General features: G+C 35.6%; 1 protein-coding gene across 15 annotated transcripts in view; it reads right to left on the bottom strand.

Moving 5' to 3' along the window:
* Nucleotides 1-23,117, bottom strand: part of KCNC2 (potassium voltage-gated channel subfamily C member 2) — a 222,478-nt gene that overhangs the window by 27,580 nt on the left and 171,781 nt on the right. For 2 of the 15 annotated variants that reach the window (XM_055117999.1, XM_055118000.1), the window contains exons 3-5: nt 10,716-11,643; nt 8,873-9,037; nt 941-2,075 (exon numbers count right to left, since the gene is read on the bottom strand). In XM_055117999.1, coding sequence (XP_054973974.1) covers nt 1,921-2,075; nt 8,873-9,037; nt 10,716-11,643 — 1,248 coding nt within the window. In that variant the 3' untranslated portion in view covers nt 941-1,920. Of the gene's footprint in view, nt 1-940; nt 8,293-8,872; nt 9,038-9,058; nt 10,321-10,715; nt 11,644-23,117 lie in introns of those variants that run through there. The other 13 variants (XM_055118006.1, XR_008626937.1, XM_055118003.1 and 10 more) reach the window with 13 other exon arrangements.

The following is a 23,117-nucleotide window of genomic DNA, read 5'->3' on the forward strand; positions in this document are numbered from 1 at the left end:
ATGTGCCAAAGTTTCTTTAACCAATCATCTGCTTTAGGGCACACGAATTGTTTCCAAATTTTGGCTATTGTGAACAGAGCTGCAATGAATATATAGGTACAGATGTCATTTCTACTGTGTTCTTTTACATCCTCAGGATATATTCCCAGAAGTGGAATTGCGGGGTCATATGGAAGCTCAATTTCTAGTTTTTGAAGGGCAGATTATTTTTCTAAGTACCATGACTTAATCATTTACTTATTGTTCTTTAATAAACAGTAAACAGTTTTAATCAGAGAAAAGCATCTGCTGATACTTTATAGGTAAGTATTGGATTATCTAACCTTATTTCGCTTTTCATTTAACCCTTTAGAGTTGAGTTCATTCTAACTCTTAGAAGCTAAATAAATGTATACATAATCTTATCATTTAAATGGAATAGTTCTCTTTCAGCAGGGATCTGTGGTGCTGAACAAAGGTTACTCCAAAATGAAACAAACTCATGTTTGACTATAACGCTTTTACTGCAAAAGTCTCAGTGAATACTTAAACCATACAAGACAAGGTAGATTCTTAAAGAGAATAGTTTTGCCTTTCTGGTACTTAAATTAAAACTAAAGAACAATTTGACTAGTTAAAACAAAAAAAAAACTACCTTTATCACTTCTGGGATGATTAAATTGGAGAGTGGGAGTGAAAATTCAGTACTAGTCACAACATGCCATGTAAATATTAGAGACCATAATAATTAATTATTTTCTATCAGAGTTATGAGAGAAATGTAAGCAAGGCTAAACACTAAGAAAAGGAAAACACTGGCTTTCAGCTGAATATTTGAATGAAAGTGATAACTATGTATATTTATAAATTCTTCCATCCCAAATTCTTTTTTACATATCTGGTTTTAGACAAGGAAGCATGAAAATAGTGAAAACTCCAAAACAAACAGAAGAGCCAAGAAAAGAATATGAATAATTTAATCAGATAGGATTCAAGTTTGCCTTTTATTTTTAGAAGTTTGCCCCAGCTCCTTTGCCTTTTATTCTTCAGTTCAGTTGTTACATTTTTATCAGTTGTTACAAGGTTGTACATGCACCTTGATATGTTCACAAAAGGTCCACAATACAGGGGTTCATAATTATATATATATTATATTCAGAATTCCAGGGGAACTTATAGATTCTAGAAATATTTAGTAAGCAAAGTAAAGATTTCTTTTACAGTTTCAACTACAACAGTTATAGACAAACACAAGTTTCACTGGCCACAAAACTCACAAAAAGTAGTTAAAGAATAAATTTTTATGCAAAATATACATTTTAAGATATAATTTGGTTACTATTCCACTATATAATGACATTGCTCTTTAATCATTTAATAAAAAAATACTCTCATTGCCAGAATTTTTTTAAATATTTATAATTGGAGGTAACAATGACAAAAGACTTAAGCTATGAATAATGATGGTGAGGTTATATTTTGCCATCATGACTTTCCAGAATTAAACAAATATGAGTCTAAAAATAAGTCATTTTTGATAAGTAGGCACTGAAATTTCACAACGTCATATTACAAGCTGATTATTTAAGGGGCTTATAAGGAAATTACACAATCAATGTTCATGAATTTAACCAACAACAAAATTGGGATATTAAGACAGACCTAAACTACACCAATATCACGGCCTTGTATGGTTCACAGCACAATCTACTGTGGGCCCAGGAAGGGTAATTCACAGAGGTCTGGGCAGTATTTGAAGCTTCAGAGATGTTGGTCAGGAATATGCCTTCCTTTGAAGTAAGATGGCCAAAGCTGTTATCCCATGCACATACATGTTGGTATTTACATTGTTTCACGGACACTGGCCAGTCCACAAGCAGACCACTCATATGGGAAGCACCAAATGAGTTCCAATCACTTCTTATATAAACTTTAAATGACTCAAGAAGTTGAGAAAGAACCTCTTCCAAGTGCAACCTGGTCACATAAGGGCACGATCAGCAGCAGAAGTCTGTTTCCAGAACAGTCCTTGGTATGGCTAAATTCCATTGTCCCCTTTTCAGCAGTCAAAAATCCATGAAACATTCTGTATAACACTGCAGTCAATAACAGCAGCACCAGACAGTATATTAATTCTTTTACAATAAAGCTGTATGATATTATTACTTTCTATGTGTACAGTTATCAAAACATCACTGAATCTCTAGGTATCCGATATATACGTCTGGGTAAATACACTGCTGTACAAGATCTCTGACATGCAGATCATGCTATAGGGTTTGGGGATATGGAGTAGTACATGTAATGTGGTCAATAGTAAAGTGACAATGTATTCCTAACAAAGAGGAAACATAAAATTAAGAATCAATGAACAATCTCAAGGATCCTGAATGCCTTAGAGAAATTTTCAGTCAATTCATATAATGGCATTTTTCTTCCTTCACATGCTCAATAAGCAGATACACTATTGCTATTGCATTCATATGAATGTGTAAACAAAATTCCTTCCACTGGACTAAATTAGAGTCCCTAGGGGGGTTGTTCTAGAGTAATGATGAATGCTGGTTTCTAGGTTGCAGAAACGGTCACTGCAACAGACCACAAATTCAATGGTAATATTGCTACCTACATCCTGCTTATCACAGAGGTTCACAGTACCAATTAGGTAGACTACAGGGCATTGTTAATTTATACATAAAGAAGAGAGGCTGTTCCAAATAGTAAAGAAGGCAGGCACTAGGGGAGAATACCTAGGACAATAATCATGAACTTCTTATATCGAGGTGTTTCTGTACTTCATGGAGACAGATGGTATACAGTTAAGACAGGGGGCTAAGACAGACAAACAGAACAACATACAGGACAAAGCACCTGATTAAACACTGCCTGAAAATTGAATAAATCCTATGAGTCAGAAATTTAAGGCTGATCAAGAAAGCCTCCCATGAACACCAATGCTCCTTGATGTTAATACCAAAATTAAGAAATAGAATAAATAATAAAATTAAGATTTGTTAATAAAAGAAGGGAGGGAGAAAAAGACACGAGAGTTTTGGGTGATATTTGGCACTCTGCCTCTAAAAATTATGACAAATTCTGGGGTTTGAAAAAATGACTTTAATACCAAGCAGCAATTCCTGGCTAAACAATGCATGCCTGGCTGGCAGTTACCTTTCTCTCGTGTTTTGTGCCTTTCCCAAGCCATTAAGTAAGAGCTCTGGCCTCAGCTTGCGTGTAACCAGTAATAACAACCTCTCTGCAGTTATCTGTGTGCAAACAACCAGAGACATTCAGAACACTAATACAATACTTTTCAATAGAAGTCAATGAATTAAGAAATTAAATTATTTAAAACAAATATTTCTTTTAAAGAGTTAAGGAAAATATCGTCAGAGGAAATTTGCCCTCCCCCACATGCAGAAAAGTAAGTCAATACTTTCATATCAGCAGGATGGATTGCGGCAAGTACAGACATCCTGAGCCATCCTTGATTTCCAAAACTGAGACACTGCTTTCAGGTGACAGAGACAAGACAGTCCATGCAAATTAGCTCACCAAAGACTTATGTGCAATCAAAATAGGATCCCAGACATTTTCAAAATATATTAGAAAGTCATCCAAAAAGAAGAAGAAGAAAAACCAAAACAATAGATATCCAATGAAGTGTTCGGCGTTTGGAAGCACATTATTTTAAATATGTCTCCCTGAAGGTATATGTATGTGTTGTTGTACTGGCCGATATCTGACACTATCTGTTGTTTTATTGCAAGAGACGATCAGGGCAATTAATATGGAGAAGTAGTAGCACTACTTTAGATAATCTTTGAAGTCAGGATAAGATTCATTAGCTATCCAAATGGCATTTCTGACCTCAGATAGTGGTATCATGCAGGATTTATATTGTATTAATGGAGATTGGAGTAACTCTACATTTAATTATTTTCAATATGGGGTAAACAGTACTTGAGTTAATACAATTTAGCTGACTGATGCAATTTGGTTTACAAGATAGATGGGATAGGAGATCGAGAGCGCCTCAGAGGACAAGGAGAGTTGTAGGGTGATGTGACTGGAGAGAGCCTCAGAGCATTGCCTGCCAAGCCCGCTATGTTGTTTAAGCTTCTGGATTTTTCATATCCTTTTATGAAAAAATGCACAGATATCAGTTGAATTCAACCAGAAAGTAGACAAACAACACCATGCAGGGTAAGAAAAAGTACTATCATTTTAACTAAAAAAATTTGTTTACAAATAAATCAATATTGAAGTAATTTATAACTAAAAATGTTTACCATATCCATCACTTCCAAAAGAGTAAATTTACTGTAAGAGTAAGTTAAAACTTACTACAAAAGAGTAAATTTACTCTAGCTGCCATTTCCAAAATTGTAAAAATCACAAATTACAGTGCCAATAATTCAAAACCTATGTTTTCCTAGATTATAGTTTATATTGATGTGAATTTGGTTTATACTACACCAGAACTCTTAAAAATTAAGCAAAGCAACTTAAGTAAGATATAAGCTGGTTAAAAATTTTAAATTTAGAAGTTCCTAAAAGAACTAATAGTCTAACTTTTGTCTTTTAGTTTTTCATTATTTACCAAACTATTAAGCCATGCTTAACATTCTTTTTTTTCTCTCTCTTTTTATTCTTCTATTTTGTTTAATTTGTTTTAGTTTGGGGGCCACACCCAACTGTGCTCAGACCTTATTTCTGGCTCTTCGCTCAGGGATTACTCCTGGCAGGGCTCAGAGGAACCATGTTGGGTGCCAGGTATGAAACTGGGTGAGCCACATGCAAGGCAAGCATCCCCACCCTCTGTACTATCTCTCTGCTCCCTAAGCATGCTTAACTTTAACAAGTCTTTTTCCACTTTTTATAATCTTTATGATTTATAGTGTTAATAGGATGGATCTCAAATAATGACATTAATAAATAATGCCATTATTTAGTGACTATACAGAGAAAGTCCATTCCTAAGCCCTGAACTAAAAAAGAAAGAAAAAAAGACTTCAAAAATGAGTGAAATATATTGAGTCATAATTTCAGTAAAATTAAGTCAGAATTTGATTGTATGATATTATTAGTTGACTCTCCCCTGCCTGGAATTAAAAACAATTTAATCTTCTTTTTTTCCTTTTTATTACTTTACTTTCTAATTTTGTGGTCCTCCAAGCTACTTTTCTTTTTAATATATTTTTATGGGATTTTCTTGGAAGAATTCATGAAAGGAGAACTTATCTAAGAAATTTACTGTTGTTTTGATTTATGAGCATTCATATACACATTTTTCTGTAGTACTCATTCTCAATGTAAATACACACAAACTTCCAGCACACAAAATGTCTTCTTGTATATTTTGGTTGACATTTCTGCACTTGTGGTAAACTTCTCTAGGAAACAATTTCTGCTACTGAGAAAATGATCTAACATTATGTTTTGTTAATATTTTAAGGTTAAAACAGGAGTTGCTTTGTGCGCTTTTTTCTCCTCATTAATGAGTAAATAGTTATTGGGAGGATATCTTAAATAGTTCTAGTTGTATTTAGTTTGTTATTAAATTGACTTCATAGCATGGTTGGAAGGATACTTGTAACTGTTATCCTGTAAATGGATTGGACACACAATTTGGAGAATTTTTGAAATAACTTTTTCTAATTGTCTGTATAAAATAAAAATATAAACTAGACTCTAAAATGATTTAGATTTTAAAAACAGGTTAAATATGCATGAATCAGACAGGATGCTATCAATAATTTTTATAAGAAAAGACAAGATGGTGCTAGAGCAATAGCACAGCGGGTAGGGCGTTTGTCATGCACGAAGCCAACCCGCGTTTGATTCCCAGCATCCCATATGGTCCCCAGAGCACTGCCAGGAGTAATTCCTGAGTGAAGAACTAGGAGTAACCCTTGTACCCCTGTGCATCGCCAGTTGTGACCCAAAAAGCAAAAAAAAAAAAAAACAAACCAAAAACCAAAAACCAAAAAAACAAAGATTAGGTGAAGTTACTCAGAAATGCTACCAAATCTAAGGGGGCAGGGGGAAAGCAAAGCTGCAAAAGAATTAAGCATATATATAGGAAATGTACATCTTCTCTCAACAGTATCCAAGAGTCACCAGGAAGTCAAACATGTTTCATTGTTTTATATTATTATCCCTAGCTTTATGTAAATCAATTACTGTGACAGATGTTCAATTATTTTTGAATCAGTTTTTTAATCAAAGACTATAAATTTTAGATGCATACCATTTTATTTTTAATAAACATAATCTCAGTATTCATTTGAAAATATATTAACTTAGTAATAATTAGTAAATCAGTAAAATTAGGTTATTCATATAAATTCATTTCTTATTTAGTCTTTAATTGCAACAAGAAAATTGGTTTAAAATTTCCTAATCTTACTTTTACTGAATAGAATGGCCAAAAACATAGTTTCTGAGAATAAATAATATTGAACTTTGTGCTAATTTATAAATATATTCTACATTTTATACTGTTCTTAACAGTATGAGTTTATTTGAAGTAGTATTGAAATTGCTTATCTGAATACAGTCAGTGAGCATTATTTTTTGTTTGTGATGTTTTCCTAATAAATATTCTGCATAAATATGAATATCAACTCTACATATTGAGAACTTGCACTTTTAGGGAATTCATATGTGTTCTTATTGTTTCCCAACTATAGATAGAAACATACTAATACTTGTTATAATATACTATCAGTATATATGACCATAAAAAGGAGTTCAATGGAAATAGTCATTTCTTTCTATTTATATAGGGGAGAATATTAAGAATTCTACAATCAAATTAGTAGACAACTTGAATGATAAAACAAGATTTCACATGGTGGTTAAATGGTAGAAATAGAAGAAATCTATCATCTGCATAAAATGAGAGAGAGTGAGAAATGATGAAGTCCTGAAAGACATGACAAGATAACACACAGAGATTAGGTGAAGTCAGCCAGAAATGTTACCAGATCTAATGGGGGGAAAAAGCAAAGCTGCAAAAGAATTAAGCAAGAATGAAAAAGAAGTTAATTTTAGTGAGAAATGACAGAATAAAAGAATTATAAATTTTCCATGATGCTCTCTTTGATAAATCAGTTATATTTGTGAGACAACTTTTCATACACACTAAATATCTTATTAATTGCTTTGCTCATTAAATGCCACTTTACAAAAAAAATTCTATATCTTCACATAGAACCTTATAATTTGCATAGTCTTTTTCCATCTTTAATCTCCTTGACAGTTTAAAATTCAAACTATTGTCTAGCATGGAAGAGAAAAGTTCTAGATAACTCCTGAAACATGTACTCTTGGTGTAACTATTTCACATGATACTTTAAGTAATGCTCAAAAATACTTATAATCAACCACATACTACATATAAACATATATACATGCATATACAGTTTGCTAAAATATATAAATATAATATATCATTGGTTAGATATTATTTGATGTTCTTAACTTTGTCTAAATACTACAATAGTATATTACCTATGTTCATAAAATATTCAAAAATTATTTCTATATAATGCTTAAATTTAAAATAGCTAACAAACCTATTCAGATCATTGAACTACATTTTGTTGTACAGCATAGATGCAGAGAATGAAAGTAATCAAAATGAAGTAGCATTTAAAATATCACACCTTGCAGAGACAAAAGAAGAGTTTCATTGCTCTTTGATACTCAAAGACATGTAGAAGAAAGGACAAGAGAAAGGGTTCAGAGAAAATGAAAGAGAAGTATAACATGGCAATGAGATATTTTAAATGAACAGTGAGTCACAAAAGAAATATTATAGACTTAACAGTAGATAAGTGTTCAGAGGGAGAAACTACAATGAATAGCAAATAAGCACAATATTTTTGACAATAGCTAACATGAAAGTGTCTTTTCATTTAAATTCATTCCGTTGCATAAGAAATTATAGACTTTTCACTATTATCTCAATTAGCACAGAAAAATAATTTTAGCAACAAAGCAACTAGAGACAACAAAGATGAAGGTAATCAAAGAGCAAACTGGCCTTTTGACAAAGGTGACTTGTACGCAAATAATTTATTAAGGACAAGGAAAAGGGCCCAATAGCTCTAAGACAGCTAAATTTTACTCAAAAGAAAATTAAAAAAGCAGCACCTAGGGAAGAGTTAAAGAGGCATAATCAATGAAAACAGAATCATGTGATGGAGTGGAGCTCTAGTATTCTTTATATCCTCAGCCAACAAAATGTATTCATTCGACAAATATTTAAGTGTCTTCAATGAGCCAGGCAATATTCAGTATATACTGAAAAGAGTAATAAATTAAAATTATTATTAGCCTGAAGAAAAATTCAGTAAGTACATAAATAACTGCTCAAGTATTTAGATATACTGTTCTGTATGCTTAAGGATCTTGTATTTTGTTAATTCCCAAGATATGATAAAAACTGCTCTCAAACTGGATAAGAAATTACAATATGCAGAACATCTTATTTGAATAAAATATTGGTCATTGTCTCATAATTACTTACTAAATATAGATATAGAGCTAATTAGTAAATGTTATTAATTGTACAAAATAATATTTAAACATTCCTAAATGCATTACATTAAAATAACTGGGTAAGTGAGAAATTTTTAAAGCTTCATTAAATTCTACCCATAGAAAAATCGCAAAACAGGAAATATAGAAGTGTGAAATGCTTTTCAACATGACAATCAAGTAAAATTAGTACGTGTCTAAAAGAAAGGAAGATGTGAAGACAGTGGAAAGAGCACTAAGTACAATCTTTCTAAGAAAAAGATGAAAGAGCATTCGCATTCCACATATTCGCATCGCTTAACTGCTAAGTCACCTCATAGGAGCTGTTTAAATGCAGGCCTACCTTTCCTGATGCCTCCATCAGAAGCACACGTGTAATCACCTGTTGTCAGTAGAAAACATGTTTCCCCTCTTCTGTTTTTGTCTCTGGTACTAGAGCGTCTGATGGGGAGCCTTTCTGGGGGTGATAATGGCGGCTCACTTCCTGTACTGTCGTCACCTGATAACACTGGTCTCAGCACCATGCCCATTGACAGACAGTGATGGATGAGGAAATGAGACAGTACAGAGAGTTTACACCAAATGCTCATAATACAATCACTCAATATACAAAACATAATAATCACATTATGATACGAAAAAAAATTATCACTCATTACAAAACTTTACATGAAGCAAAATGGTAGAAGCAAAAGTACTGTGGAAGGTAGAATGAAAAAAATGCCCTGAGAAATTTAAATTACACTTGTAACTTATTTAATGGGGAAAGTATTTTAATAAAAGAAATGTGATAATGGGGGGCAACACAAATTAATATTTTATCTTAATATGCTCTCTATTTATTGTGGATACAAGTCTTTAAAAAGTGGGGTTTATTGAAAGAAAAATGCCTAATTAGATGCGCCTTTGTACTTCTTAAACGCTTGCTTTTAATCTTTCTTGAAAGTATTTTTTCCAAAACTCTTAATAAAAATGATATTAAAGCTCACATATTTTGTGTGTAGGCACTCTGTTATAAAGTGACAAAATATTTTTAGCGCAACATTGGTACAAAATAAACTTCCAGGTACCCTTGAAAGAACTGCCTTTTTTGCTCTTACATGCTTGCAAAATTTTTTCACATGCTATTGCTCTAGATACTAATTTGTCATAATAATGTTTACCCAGACTGAGAAGTCTTCTCTTTCCATGCCCTTCAAAGCACTCTGAACAGGTACTCTGAGAACAAGTTGATGAAAGAAGCAGAACAAGCTAAACTCTTACTCTCATCAAGATATATTTGGCCTGTTGGCAGATATCTAGACAGAATTCACACAAAAGAAAAGTGTACTAGTAAACAGACTTAGATTCTCTGTCTAGAATATCTGTGAGAATGAAAAGAGTAGGAATTCAGCTAATTGCAAGCAATAAATTATCCAAAATCCAGTTTACAGATGGAATAGAACTCAGTGGATAGAAAAATTTGAAAAAGAGAAAATAAGAGTAATTGAACTTTGCCATTTATTGGCCAAAAATGATAACTTATCCACTGAACAATGGAGGATTGATTATATGACCAAATTCCTTGTTTTGTTTAAAGAGACTACATTGAAATGCCCTACCAATTAAGAACAATGAGAATTGAGCCAATTCTCCCAAATATTAATTAGGAAGACCTCCATTGTTAAAAGGGCTATCTTCCATAACACCTCGTTAGCGTTTAGGCCTTTGCAATGTAACAGCTGTTCTTCTTAAATAACTGCTTCTTGTGAATCAGATTGAGGTGCATAGCCCCAAGTGGCAGTGATAAAACTGAGGCAAACATACCAATCCAAATGAAAGAGAGATAAACATTTTGAGGATGAAGGATGGAAAATGGTTAATACCATACCATCACAGCATGCAAAGAAACAAAGAAACATCGGCACAAAAGCAACAAAAAAGCAAAAGAAAATATTGGCATCATCAGCAAAGGGCATCCCCACTAAAGCAAAAAATAACTCTCTAGACCAGATAGCAAGCCATCTACTTAGAGTTCATTGAGAAAAGTTTTAGTCTAGCTATCTACACACCTACCACAAACATGGTTGTGAAAAGTAAACCGAAATTCATGGACTTTTGCAGAAATGAAAAATGATTGCCTTCCCCCTAAAGGATGCACTTGTCTAGAAAGTATTTATTGGCATGCATTCGAAATCGTGCCTTACCTGATCTGCTATGTTCCAGAAGCCGGTTTTCTTTACCCAGGCACGTGTCACTCTGTGTGCTGTTGCAGGCCATATTTAATTCTGTCTTGCAAAAGGTGGGCGAGCTTGCCTGAGGAGCCGGAGGAATGTGCTTCTTTCTTTTTCTTGGAAGTTTCTGCTTCGCCATTGCCAAGGAGTAGTACATTCCGAAATTGTTCACGATGACAGGCACTGGCATGGCTATTGTCAACACTCCAGCCAGAGCACACAGGGCTCCCACCAGCATCCCTGACCAAGTCTGGGGATACATGTCCCCGTAGCCCAAGGTAGTCATGGTCACCACAGCCCACCAAAACCCAATAGGAATGTTCTTGAACTGTGTGTGCTCACTCGCCGAAGGGTCATTAGGTTGAGCCCCTACTCGCTCGGCATAGTAGATCATGGTGGCAAATATCAAGACTCCGAGAGCCAGGAAGATGATCAGCAGCAAGAACTCGTTAGTACTAGCTCGAAGAGTGTGTCCAAGCACCCTCAGTCCTACAAAATGTCGGGTAAGCTTGAAGATTCTCAGTATCCGCACAAACCTGACCACCCTAAGGAATCCAAGAACGTCTTTCGCAGCTTTGGATGAGAGCCCGCTGAGGCCCACCTCTAAGTAGAAGGGTAGGATGGCTACAAAGTCAATGATGTTCAGGAGATTTTTGACGAATTCAAGTTTATTAGGGGAAAATACAATACGGACTAAAAATTCAAACGTAAACCATATCACACACACTCCCTCTACATACGTCAAGGCAGGATCCGTTTCAATTTCGTACTGCAGAACAACACTTGTGCCGTTGATGACAGGTTCTGTCTTGTTTTTAACAATGTTGAAAGCTTCATGTGTCTCCAGGCAAAAGGTTGTGATTGAAACCAGGATGAAGAATAAAGAAGCAAAAGCAATGAACTGTGGGGGAAATAATGAAAAGAAAAGGAAAGAAAAGAAAGAAAATTGTAAACTCAACCATAATATACTTGACCCAAATCTACAAGCCTTGACTTCTATTGATTAAAAAAAAAGTAAAAGCATATTTAAAAGTTTTATGTAGCATGATTTAAGTTATAAAAAAAGAGATATGTAGGCAACAATTGGAGCTTCAAAAATGACGTGTATTCTTTTACAAAGGTTAAAAAAAAGTATTATCTTTATATTGTAAACAAAAAGTTTCTGGACCCTTTAATATAAGAAAATACATTGTGAAAAGAGGATATTAATAACTCCAAACTAAGGAATACAAACTAACTACAAATATTGCTTTGAAACTAGAAATTTTCATTTCTTACATAAAGTTTTATATCTATAAACATTTTAGACCACACTAATGGAAATTTGTAATCTCCTAAAATCCAATTTTTATTTTCTAGCAAAGATAGTTTCATTATCATGAGGCACAAATGTAAAAACAAAACACCTTTGATCCATGTTACCTTTGTTACTAAATTGTATCAGTTTAAGGTGAGGATTTATCCAAAAGAATAAATCAATGAAAGACTAGTCAACAATAATAAAGAGAAACAGGTAAATGGCAAATTAAAGGACATTTTTTCTTCCTAGAGAACGAGTATTGTAGCTTAAAGATTTGATCTTGCAATTGTTATGATACTGAGTTCTAATTTCCAGTATTTCATCTGCACTGTGCCTAATCAAGTAGTTCTTTACCCATTATCTATTGGTAAGCACCATAGATACCTAGTTCTTTGATAATTCTATAAGATTTAGCAAGATTAATAAGCAACTAATAGACTGTTCTATAAATGTCTAAATAAGTTATTCAGATGCAAGAGGTTATCATTCAACTAGAGAGAATCAAGTAGAGAAGTCATTATTTGGTGAAAATAGGTTTTATCTCAAGCCCAAAGCTATCCCTTAATATCTATTCTGCAATCATAACACTGAAAAGATCATGGTTTCAAAAGAGATTGAAATCACCACATTTTTCACCTGGGTGAGTTTCAATTCATGAGATATATGAGATATATAGAAAAATAACCAAGGGACTGGAGCGATAGCACAGTGGGTAGGGCGTTTGGCTTGCATGCAGCCAACCCAGGTTCGATTCCCAGCATCCTATATGGTCCCCTGAGCACTGCCAGGAGTAATTCCTGAGTGCAGAGCCAGGAGTAACCCCTGAACATCGCCAGGTGTGACCCAAAAAGAAAAAATAAGAAAAGAAAAATAGCCAAAAGTACTTAGAATGAGGTCAGAGCTATAGTTCAGCAGGTAGGGTACTTACCTTGCATGCAGCCAACCTTGGTTTGATCAAGAGCACTCACATGGTTCCCTAAATCCACCAGGAGTGATACCCGAGGACAGAGAAGGAGTATAACCTGAGCACAGCTAGCTAAGTCTGTCCCCAAGTCAAAATCAAATGTTTAAAAATATTATTATCTTCCTCAAAAAAAAGACTGCAAATTTAAAAACAACTTTCATGCAAGTTTGTGCTAATTTGTATAATATTCTGACAATCACTGTATCACAGTCATCCCATTGTTTGTCGATTTATTTGAGTGGGCACTAGTAACGTCTCTATTACAATATTATTCTGACAATAATTTGACATTTTGTTTTGTTTTAATGCAGGTGGAGGCTCAGGAATATGCCTGCATTCTGTACAATCTCTCCAGCCTTCTCATAGTAACATAAAACATGTCATTTTCATGGTTTAGACTTCCCACCCACAATTTCCAAATTCCCTTGACTTTGGTGTTGTAATTTGAAGCTTCATTCTGCCTGGATGTATTACATGATTTAAGAATAATTTTTACTCAACTTTCTTAATGTACAAATAATTTCAGTTCTATTTTTAATCGTGGTTGTTGAAACACATAGTATTACTAAAACCCGGTGATAGTTTTAGAGAATGAATCAATTATCTGTAATATACATGACTTTTCCATCTAATCGGATATACATATGTGTCATTCTAATTCTGATTCAGTCTGAAATTTTATTCCCACTGTACAATTTTGACTCTGCTGCCACTCCCACCTTCCACCATCCTTTCTAGTCTGCAGATTTCATTAAAAGTTTTAATAAAAAATTTTACCTATATGATAGTAAACGAAAGTGCAATTTTTACTTTATATTTCTCGATCCTCAGCATTTTTCCAGTTAACATTGCAATCCCCAACTCTCCCACTCACATACAGTAGCGAATTAAGTGGAACTTCCCAAAGTAGCTCATTCAAATCAGTTCTAGCTTGTTTTTGATACCTTTACAACAACACAGTTTTCTTGTATTCTTTGCTATTTGTTACTCTATAAAATTCTGGGCCATTTTCTAGACATTTTTGCAAACTTCATTTACTTATTCAGTAATATGCATTAAATGCTGCTCTATAAGTGTACAGCAGTTAATAAAAACTGTGCTTGAGGAGTGCACAATCGACTAGAGAGAGTTATAAACATTAAATAATCACATAAAATTACATACTTCCCATTATGATCAATGGAATTAAAAAGATTTGCTGAAAGAATTTTTAAAGGGATTTATTTAGACTGAGGTATTATAGAAACCTATAACAAAAGATTGAAGTTTGAGATATATATGGAGGTCAACTTGATGGAACGAGAAGACTTATATAGCAAATAATTAGATTTTTTTTACAAAAAAAATGATTGTTTTTTAAACAAATAGCAATAACCTTTTTATTTTTTTAAAGGTGGCCAGGGACATGGTTCAGTAGTGAAAAATATGACTTAAAAGTATGAGGCCATGGATTTGATCGACTGATATAGTATTGACTAAATATTTTTTAAAAAGTAAGCCTGTTATTTTTTTGTCTCACAAACTCAGATCATAACTTGACTAACACCACAGGAATAGCAAGTTCTCTAAATCAGCCATTTTGTACATGTTGTCATGTAAAACACCTTAATCTAGAATAGGAATCATGACTTTAAAGGTTAAGTTCTTTTATTCTGCAGAATTTTAAATCAAGCACAAATTTTACCTGGATATTTCAAGGAGATGGTATGACTACAGTACAGGCATTTTATTGTTAGTGATCATTTGAATTTACTGACCACTTAGAAAGCCTATGTAATCCACTTGTCTTAAGTTATACCAGTAGCCTTATTTGAGATGAATATGAAACATATTATATGAAATTACTTTAAAATATTATATAAATATTGAAAATAATCATCACATATTTTAGTACTTTAAATGAAAACATTTATTGGATCAGTAAGAGTTTGTAAGGCCTGATGTCTGTATCCATTAAATGAGTAATTGCACTGTCAAGAAAAGGTCAACACAGTCTTAAGATTGCGTTGGTGGTTGGAATTAAGTAACATGAATCATCATGTACTTTAAAACATTTCAATTACCCACCATAATTCAAGAAAAGAAAAGTAGTCTGTAGACTACTAGCAAATTCATATGGCATTTAGCTAATTATTAACTATTGATCTACACTTCATGTATGTGACAAAGATTCACATGCATGAAACAAAGAAATAGTTAACTAAACTCCCAGGTGAATACCATGAATACTGTACTACAAATAATAAAGTTCAAATGTCCCTTTTGTAATTTTTGTTTGATTGATTCTGGGCCACTGTTCAGGGGTTACTTCTAGCTCTGCTCTCAAGAATTAATCCTGACACTGCTCATAGGACCAGGTGAGATACCTGGTATTGAACCCAGATGAGCCACATGCAAGACAAGTGCCCTACCTGCAGTACCTGTGTTGTAATTTTTTTCAACAGATTGGTAACATAAGATTGACAGTCATTTAAAAATAGATTGAAACAGCTTTTAATTTGTGGGCACTTTTAGACTCTTTACCGATGAATTCTACTAGATGTTCCAAAATGATCTTCTAAAGTTCTCAAAAAATTGAAGAGATAAGAATTCTTCCAATAATTCCTAGAGACCAATAGCAAGCAAATAATAGCATAATTATGGTAACTAAAGGCATAAGGTAAGAATGTCCATCCTGGGGTGGAGAGCTAGAAGAGCTGCTAAGACTCTTGCCCTGAAAACATTCAAACTAATCACTGGCACCGTAAGTGTTTTTTTGAGATTTGCCAGAAGTAATTTTTAAGCACAGACCAGGAGTAGACCCTGAGTAGTTCCAAGTATGACCCACAAACAAAGAAACAAAACAAAATTAAATTAACATTAAAAGATTGTTCCCTCCTGCCATGATTATTCAATAAAATATTGGAAGCCTTAGTCTAGTCATAGCAATTAAGCAACAAAAAGCAATAAAAGGGATCTGAATAGTTAATTATAGTTAAATTATCAACATTCTCAAATGATAGGACATAACACATAGAAGAGCCTAAAATTGCTATAATATGTTTAAAATTAAGAAAGTAATATAGTAAAGGGAATATCTATAAAATTATTGACAAAAACATGTTGATTTTTACTTACAAAATATTTGAAGAAAAAACAACTGTGAATCAAATTAATAAAGTCTGTTAAAAATATTTGAAGAAAAAACAACTGTGAATCAAATTAATAAAGTCTGTTAAAGGCTTGTACATTAAGAACTATAAGTCAATGTTGAAATAAATTTTTAAAAATAGATATTTATTTCACGTAGATTGGTATTATTAACATTGTCAGTGTGAACATTCTATCACTGTAGCACTGTTGTCCCATTGTTCATTGATTTGCTCGAGCAGGCACCAGTAACGTCTCCATTGTGAGACTTGTTGTTACTGCTTTTGGCATATTGAATATGCCACGGGTAGCTTGTCAGTCTCTGCCATGAGGGCAGGATACTCTCGGTAGCTTGCTGGGCTTTCCGAGAGGGATGGAGGAATCAAACCCAGGTTGGCTCCATGCAAGGCAAATGCCCTACGAGATGTGCTATTGCTCAGTCCATTCTAACCAAAGCATTTTTCAGATTTAATGTAATCCCTGTCAAAAATCCAACAGCATTCTTCAAGAAAAGAAAACATGAAAACCACAGTTTTTAAAAGAAAATAAGAGAGGGGGGGGGAATAGGGAGGGAGAAAAGCCTGCTTAGGCTGGAGCAGGAGGGAGACAGGAGGAAGGAAACTGGGGTCACTGGTGGTGGGAAATGTTGAAGGGATGGATTTTGAAACACTGTAGGACTCAATCAGGAACAACTTTGTAACTGTATATCTTATGGTGATCCAATTAAAGAAAAATAAATGTAGTGTCAGTAATGGGGAAAAACAAAGAAAGAAAACAAAACAACTGTTATTGAAATGTGTTTGGAACTTCAAAGTGTTCTGAATAGCCAAAGCAATCCTGAAAGGGTAAAACAGAGGCATCACACACCTGAGCTTTAAGTTATTCAACAAAGCTATAGCAATCAAACCATTGTGGTACCAGACTCAGGCAGAAGTAGACACAATAAATAGAACTAAGAGTCAAACCTTCACTTGTATGGGAAGTTAGTTCACAGCAAAGAAACCAATAACATAAAATAGAGGAAGGGAAATTTCTTCACTAAATGTTGGGACATATATAGTAAACACTTGGGACATATATAGTAAACACTTAAATGGGTCACAACCTCACACTACACATAAAAGCTAACTCAAACTGTGTTGCATGTTTGGTTATAAGCCCCCGAAATCATAAAATATATTGAAGAAAAAGAAAAATATCCCATGATATGTGCTTCAATGATACATATTCAAATTCTAGTGGTTTTAAAATCTTAATAAATCAGCAGAATTTGATATAATATGAAACTAAAGAGTATTTAGATTGTTTTCTCCTCTAGTAAAAAGAAAACATTCACCTCAGAAGTAGATAATCATTTAAAAATCCCAGCTATCTTATTCACTTTTTATTTGTACAGTTAAAAGCAACTAGGTATAAAAACATTCATTCAAAAGGATACACACCATCACTGATTGCAGCACTTAGCACAATAGCTAGGAAATGGAGTCAACCTAGGTTTCCAATGACAGTTGAGTAGATTATGAAGGTGTCGTATATATATATATATATATATATATATATATATGGTAAGATGAAATCATAAAACTCAGTACATCCTGGATGGAACTGAAGGGCATCATGCTAAATTAACTAAATTTAAAAAAAAAGAAAAAGCCAAATACTACATGATCTCAGTTGTGATATATAGAATTAGAAGACAGGGAAGAGCAAGATAACAAAGGAGATTACCTAGATTACCCTTCACCCTAGATTGGAGATCTGAGAGAATTCGGAAGGAAATAAATAGAAAGTGGAAGTAAGAAGTGGACAGGAGGTAAAAGGGGTATGAGGCAGGAGCTTCAGATGAATTGGTGCTAAGGAGCTGAGGCATTTATTTGTCTGCCTGTCTGTCATCTATCGGAAGCACAGGACCAACAAAACTGAAAATATGAGATCCTAATATGATATCCTAACTGCAACAATCAAATTTTAAAATGTACTTGTCAAGGAGGCAGACTGGGGGTGGAAAATCTGGGACACCGGTGGAGGGAAATTGACACCAATGATGGGAACAGTGCCCAAACATTGCATGCCTAGAACTCAACTCGACTATTAAAATTTTGAAAATCACAGTGCCCAAATACAAAAAAAAAAGATTAAAGAAACATCCCCAGCTAGCTTAGGGGGTGTTTCTATTTGTAAATAGCTCTTTCTATTGTAAAACTAAAAGCACTAGGTAGAGCAGGTTAGAACTAAGAACTAAAACAGATGACAGGAAATAAAAAGTTGACATTCATCAGCTTGAAAGTGGGAAAGACTAAGGTAAATATGTTCTTTTAAAAGGGTAATAACAGATATCTAAGAAAAAAGAGGCAAGGACCCCCTAAAACAAAGTTAAGAAAGTGAAATATAACTCCACAAGTATGGCAATAGAAATTTGTGACAATAGAAACTGTTTAATTTTTTAAAATGATGATTGTTTTGTTATGTCTTCAGTAAAATATTATACTGTATCACTGTTATCACTGTCATTCCATTGTTCATCGATTTGCTCGAGTGGGCACCAGTAACATCTCCATTATGAGACTTGTTACTGTTTTTGGCATAACAAATATGCCACGGGGAGTTTGCCAGGGTCTGCCATGTGGGTGAGATACTCTCAGTAGTTTGCCAAGCTCTCTGAGAGGGGCAGAGGAATCAAACCCAGGTCGACTGGATGCAAGGTAAACGCCCTGACACAAAAGCTTAAGTCTTCATGAATTATCTGGATTAAATAAAGAAACAAGGCTTTGACATTGGAAAAAAAAAATGACACCACGATCTTCACAAGTTGTGTATCAGTTTGTTAAACGAGGATTTCTTACCAGATCACAGAAGAGGAAAGAATCCAGGTAAAATATTCATGATAAACTTCCAGTCTAGTTTAGTCCCTAATGTTACCGCACACTCTAAAACCCCAAATGAATCAGAGCACATTCCCATGTCACACCTACATAAGCCGTGTGACAGAGAAGCGCAACATTCATGGCCATGAGAAGCGCAAAATTCTGCCTCCAAGAAGAAATCCGGTTGTGAAATCACTAAGTCGATTCTCCACTTTATTACCTGAAACTTTAGTGATTTTTCAGAGGAAAAATAAATCAGAATTAAGGTCTGCTTTTCTAGGTTTACTTTCATAAAAATAAAAGATCTGTTTTATATCTTTAAAAAGATATCGGGGTTGGAGCAATAGCACAGCAGGTAGAACGTTTGTCTTGCATGGGGCCGACCCAGGTTTGATTCCCAGCATCCCATGTGGTCTCCTGAGCACCACCAGGAGTGATTCCTGAGTGCATAAGCCAGGAGTAATCCTTGTGCATTGCCAGGTGTGACCCAAAAATTAAAAAAAAAAAGATCTGTATTAGGACTGGAGCGATAGCACAGAGGGTAGGGCATTTGCCTTGCATGCGGCCAACCCATGTTCGATTCCCAGCATCCCATATGGTCCCCTGAGCACTGCCCAGAGTAATTCCTGAATGCATGAGCCAGAGTAACCCCTGTGCATTACCGGGTGTGACTGACCCAAAAAGAAAAAAAAATTCTGTATCCTTAATAACATGGAGACTTTAAAACTCCCTCGCTGGCAGTCCCCGGCCCGCTGACAAAGGCTCTGTACCCTGTGAGCTCTGCTTCCCGTGGCCTGGTGGAAGCGTGGATTAAGCACAAGCGACCAGCAGGGAGTACAGAAAGGCCAAGTTGGATGTGTTCGACCATTTCCAAACAACAGAATTAGGAGGATCTCTGGGTGTCAGAAAAACGGGGTGTCACAAGCACAGTAGAAGACAGCACTTATGAGCCCCAATAAACGATGGCCTATTCTCAAAATCATGGTAGCGGAGTTATGATTTCCCACACTTCTTTGCTGAGGAAACCTTTACTCCTTCAGTTAGTGCCCACAAGCTTGAGAGGCAGCTACTATTACCATTACTCTTTTAAAGACATGAAAACAGAGGCTCAGAGTGAGGGTTGTACCCACAGACTCCTGATGGAGTTAAAACAAACACCAAGAATACCCACCAAAGCAGGGCCCCCTCAGTAGTGCTTGGAGTGGGTGGAGACTTGAAGTGATTTTTAGGGGCTACATGAGCTGAACCCAGTGTCGGTCTGGGGACGGGGGTCAGGACAGGTTGTGTGAACCTGGGTAGAGACCCTGGGCTCTGCGCATGCCAGGCACGCGCTCTATAACCTGCACTATCTCTCTGGCTCTGGCTGTTCTTTCTTTGTCGTGGAGCCGCACCCAGAGGTGTTCAGGGCTGACTCCTGGCTCAGGGACCACTCCTGGGAGATCCGGGGTGCTGGAGGAGATTGAGCATGGGTCAAATGCTTGGGAGGCCAGTGCCTTCCCTGCTGTGCTATCCTTGGGATGGATTTTCTACACCTTGCTTCCTCAGTGCCCAAGATCCCCTGGCTACAAACAGGAATTATCAAATGCTGGCAAACAGCACGGATTCCAGAAGCCAAATGAGTGCAGTGACTGGTGCAGCAGGAGTCAGAGGACCAAGTCTGATCTACCTCCAGGTTTCCCACAGCTGGGGGCCACAGCAGGGAGAAAGGGGCAAGGGAAATGCCAGGTGCCCTGCGGGCTCCCCACAAGCTGTCCCTAAGCTTCTCCCCCTTGAGCCGAACTCCCCTCAGAAAAAGGCCCTCGGGGTAAAGAGGGACCTTGCCTTCTTTATACAATTTATACAAAATATTATACAAATCTTCTTAATAGTGATAGTGCTTAAATAATCAACCATGGGAGGCAAAATAGACCCTCTGCTTCAAAAATTAGGAAATCTAGAAATAGGAGTAAAAGGCAATCAAGAGAAACCTAACTCCAATGACATCCACTAGAAATGCTAAAAGAGCCAGTTTCCTATGGGAAAAATATGAATTCAATTTAATAGGAACGTAGTTTAAGTGTATTGAGGCCAGAGAGATAGTACAGACGGAAGGATGGCTGTCTTCTACACAGCCAACCTAGGTCCAATCCCTGTCATCCAAAATGGTCCTCCCTGCACCACCAGGAGTAATTCTTGAATGCAGAGCCAGGAATAACCCCTGAGCATCTTGGGATACAGCCCAAAATACAAAACCAAAATAAAAATGAAAGAAACTTAAATTTAAGTCTCAAATGAAATGGTGATCTTAGAAACCTAATGATTTAAATCATCTGGATTTAAATTACATTTAAATTACATCAACAAGGAATTTGTGTGATTCCTTGAAATCAGTCTAAGAACCTTAAATAGAGAAAATGTCTTTTTCCTTTACCAACTTTTAAAAAAAATAATCACCATGAGATACACAGTTACAAAGTTGTTCATGATTGGGTTTCAGTCATACAATGTTTCATCACCCATCACTTCACCAGTGTACATATATACCACCACCAATGTGCCCAGGTTCCCTCAGGAAGCTTTCAACATCCTATCTCTATGGCAAGCACTTTCTCTCTCTCTCTCTCTCTCTCTCTCTCTCTCTCTCTCTCTCTTCTTCTCTCTCTGTCTCTCTGAGTCTCTGTCTCTGTCTCTCTCTTTCTCTCTCTCCCTCTCTGTCTCTCTGTCTCTCTCACTCTTTCTCTGACTCTGTCTCTGTCTCTCTGTCTGTCTCTCTCTGTCTCTCTCTCTCTCTATCTCTCTCCCCCCTCCCCTTTTGGGCATTATGGTTAAGAACACAGGTATTGAAAGGTTATCATGTTCATGTCCATCTCTTTACCTACTTTAATCACTCAGTTCTTCTTCAGAGGTAACGTTTTCAACTATCTTTGGCATAGTCGTCTCTACTCTATCTTAACTGCACTACCCCCACCATCACTCATGGCAAGCTTCCAACCATAGACCCTTCCTCCCGGTCCTTGTTTCCACTGTCTTCAGGTTTTATTTCTATAGTATCACGCTATGCTTTTTTGCTTGTTTGTTGTGTTTTTGTTTTACTTTTGGGGTCATACCTGGTTGATAATCAAGGGTTACTCCTGGCTCTGTACTCTGGAATTGCTGATAGTGATGCTTGTGGAACCATATGGCATGTGGGATGATGCCCGGGATTGAAGATAGGTCAGCTGCATGCAAGGCAAATGCTCTATCTGCTGTATGATAATGTTTGTTCATGTTTTTTTTAATTTCAAAAATGAATGCAATCATTTTATGTCTGTCTCTCTCCCTTTGACTCATTTCACTCAGCATGAGACTCTCCCTTTCCATCCATTTATATGTGAATTTCATGACTTGTTTTTTCTGATGGTGGCTGCAAGTTACCAACTTTTTGAGTTGACCTGGAATGAATAAATTGGAGGTTAGATTTAATGATATTAAGAAAAACATAAGAGATTGCATGTTCTTTTCTCCCGGAAGGGAGCATAACATAATGCTTGCCATAACCATGCTGCCAGAACTGGCACTAGTCTGTTTCACTGGGGCGCCCTGGAGGGGAGAGGGTAAAACCTGTCCCAACTTCAAAGGGACCCAGTCCCAGCAGCCAAAAACCTCCAGAACTCAACCACCATAATGCTCACGGCCGCTCTCCATATGCTCGGGCCGAGCCTCACTCATGAGTGAATCTATTCCTCGATTGGGCAGATGGGATTACAAAATTTTTATAAGCATTATATAAAAATAAAATAATACATGTTAGGGGCCAGAGTGATAGCCCAGCGAATAGGGCATTGGCCTTGCACATGGCCGACCTGGGTTCAATCCCCAGCATCCCATATGGTCCCCTGAGCACCACCATGAGTAATTCTTGAGTGAAGAGCCAGAAATAACCCCTGAAAAATCGCCGGGTGTGACCCAAAAAGCAAACATAAATAAATAAATAAATAAATAAATAAACAAACAAATAAATAAATAAATAAGTTATCATGTTATATATCCAGTCAAGATGCATCAAATTGACTTAAATTCATAGAATCTATGTATCAGTAGGCAATCTTAAAATAGAAATACCTTATGAAAAATATTATTCTATGGGTATAATTAGTAAC

Source organism: Sorex araneus, chromosome 10, assembly GCF_027595985.1.
Source record: "Sorex araneus isolate mSorAra2 chromosome 10, mSorAra2.pri, whole genome shotgun sequence".
NCBI lineage: Eukaryota > Metazoa > Chordata > Mammalia > Eulipotyphla > Soricidae > Sorex > Sorex araneus.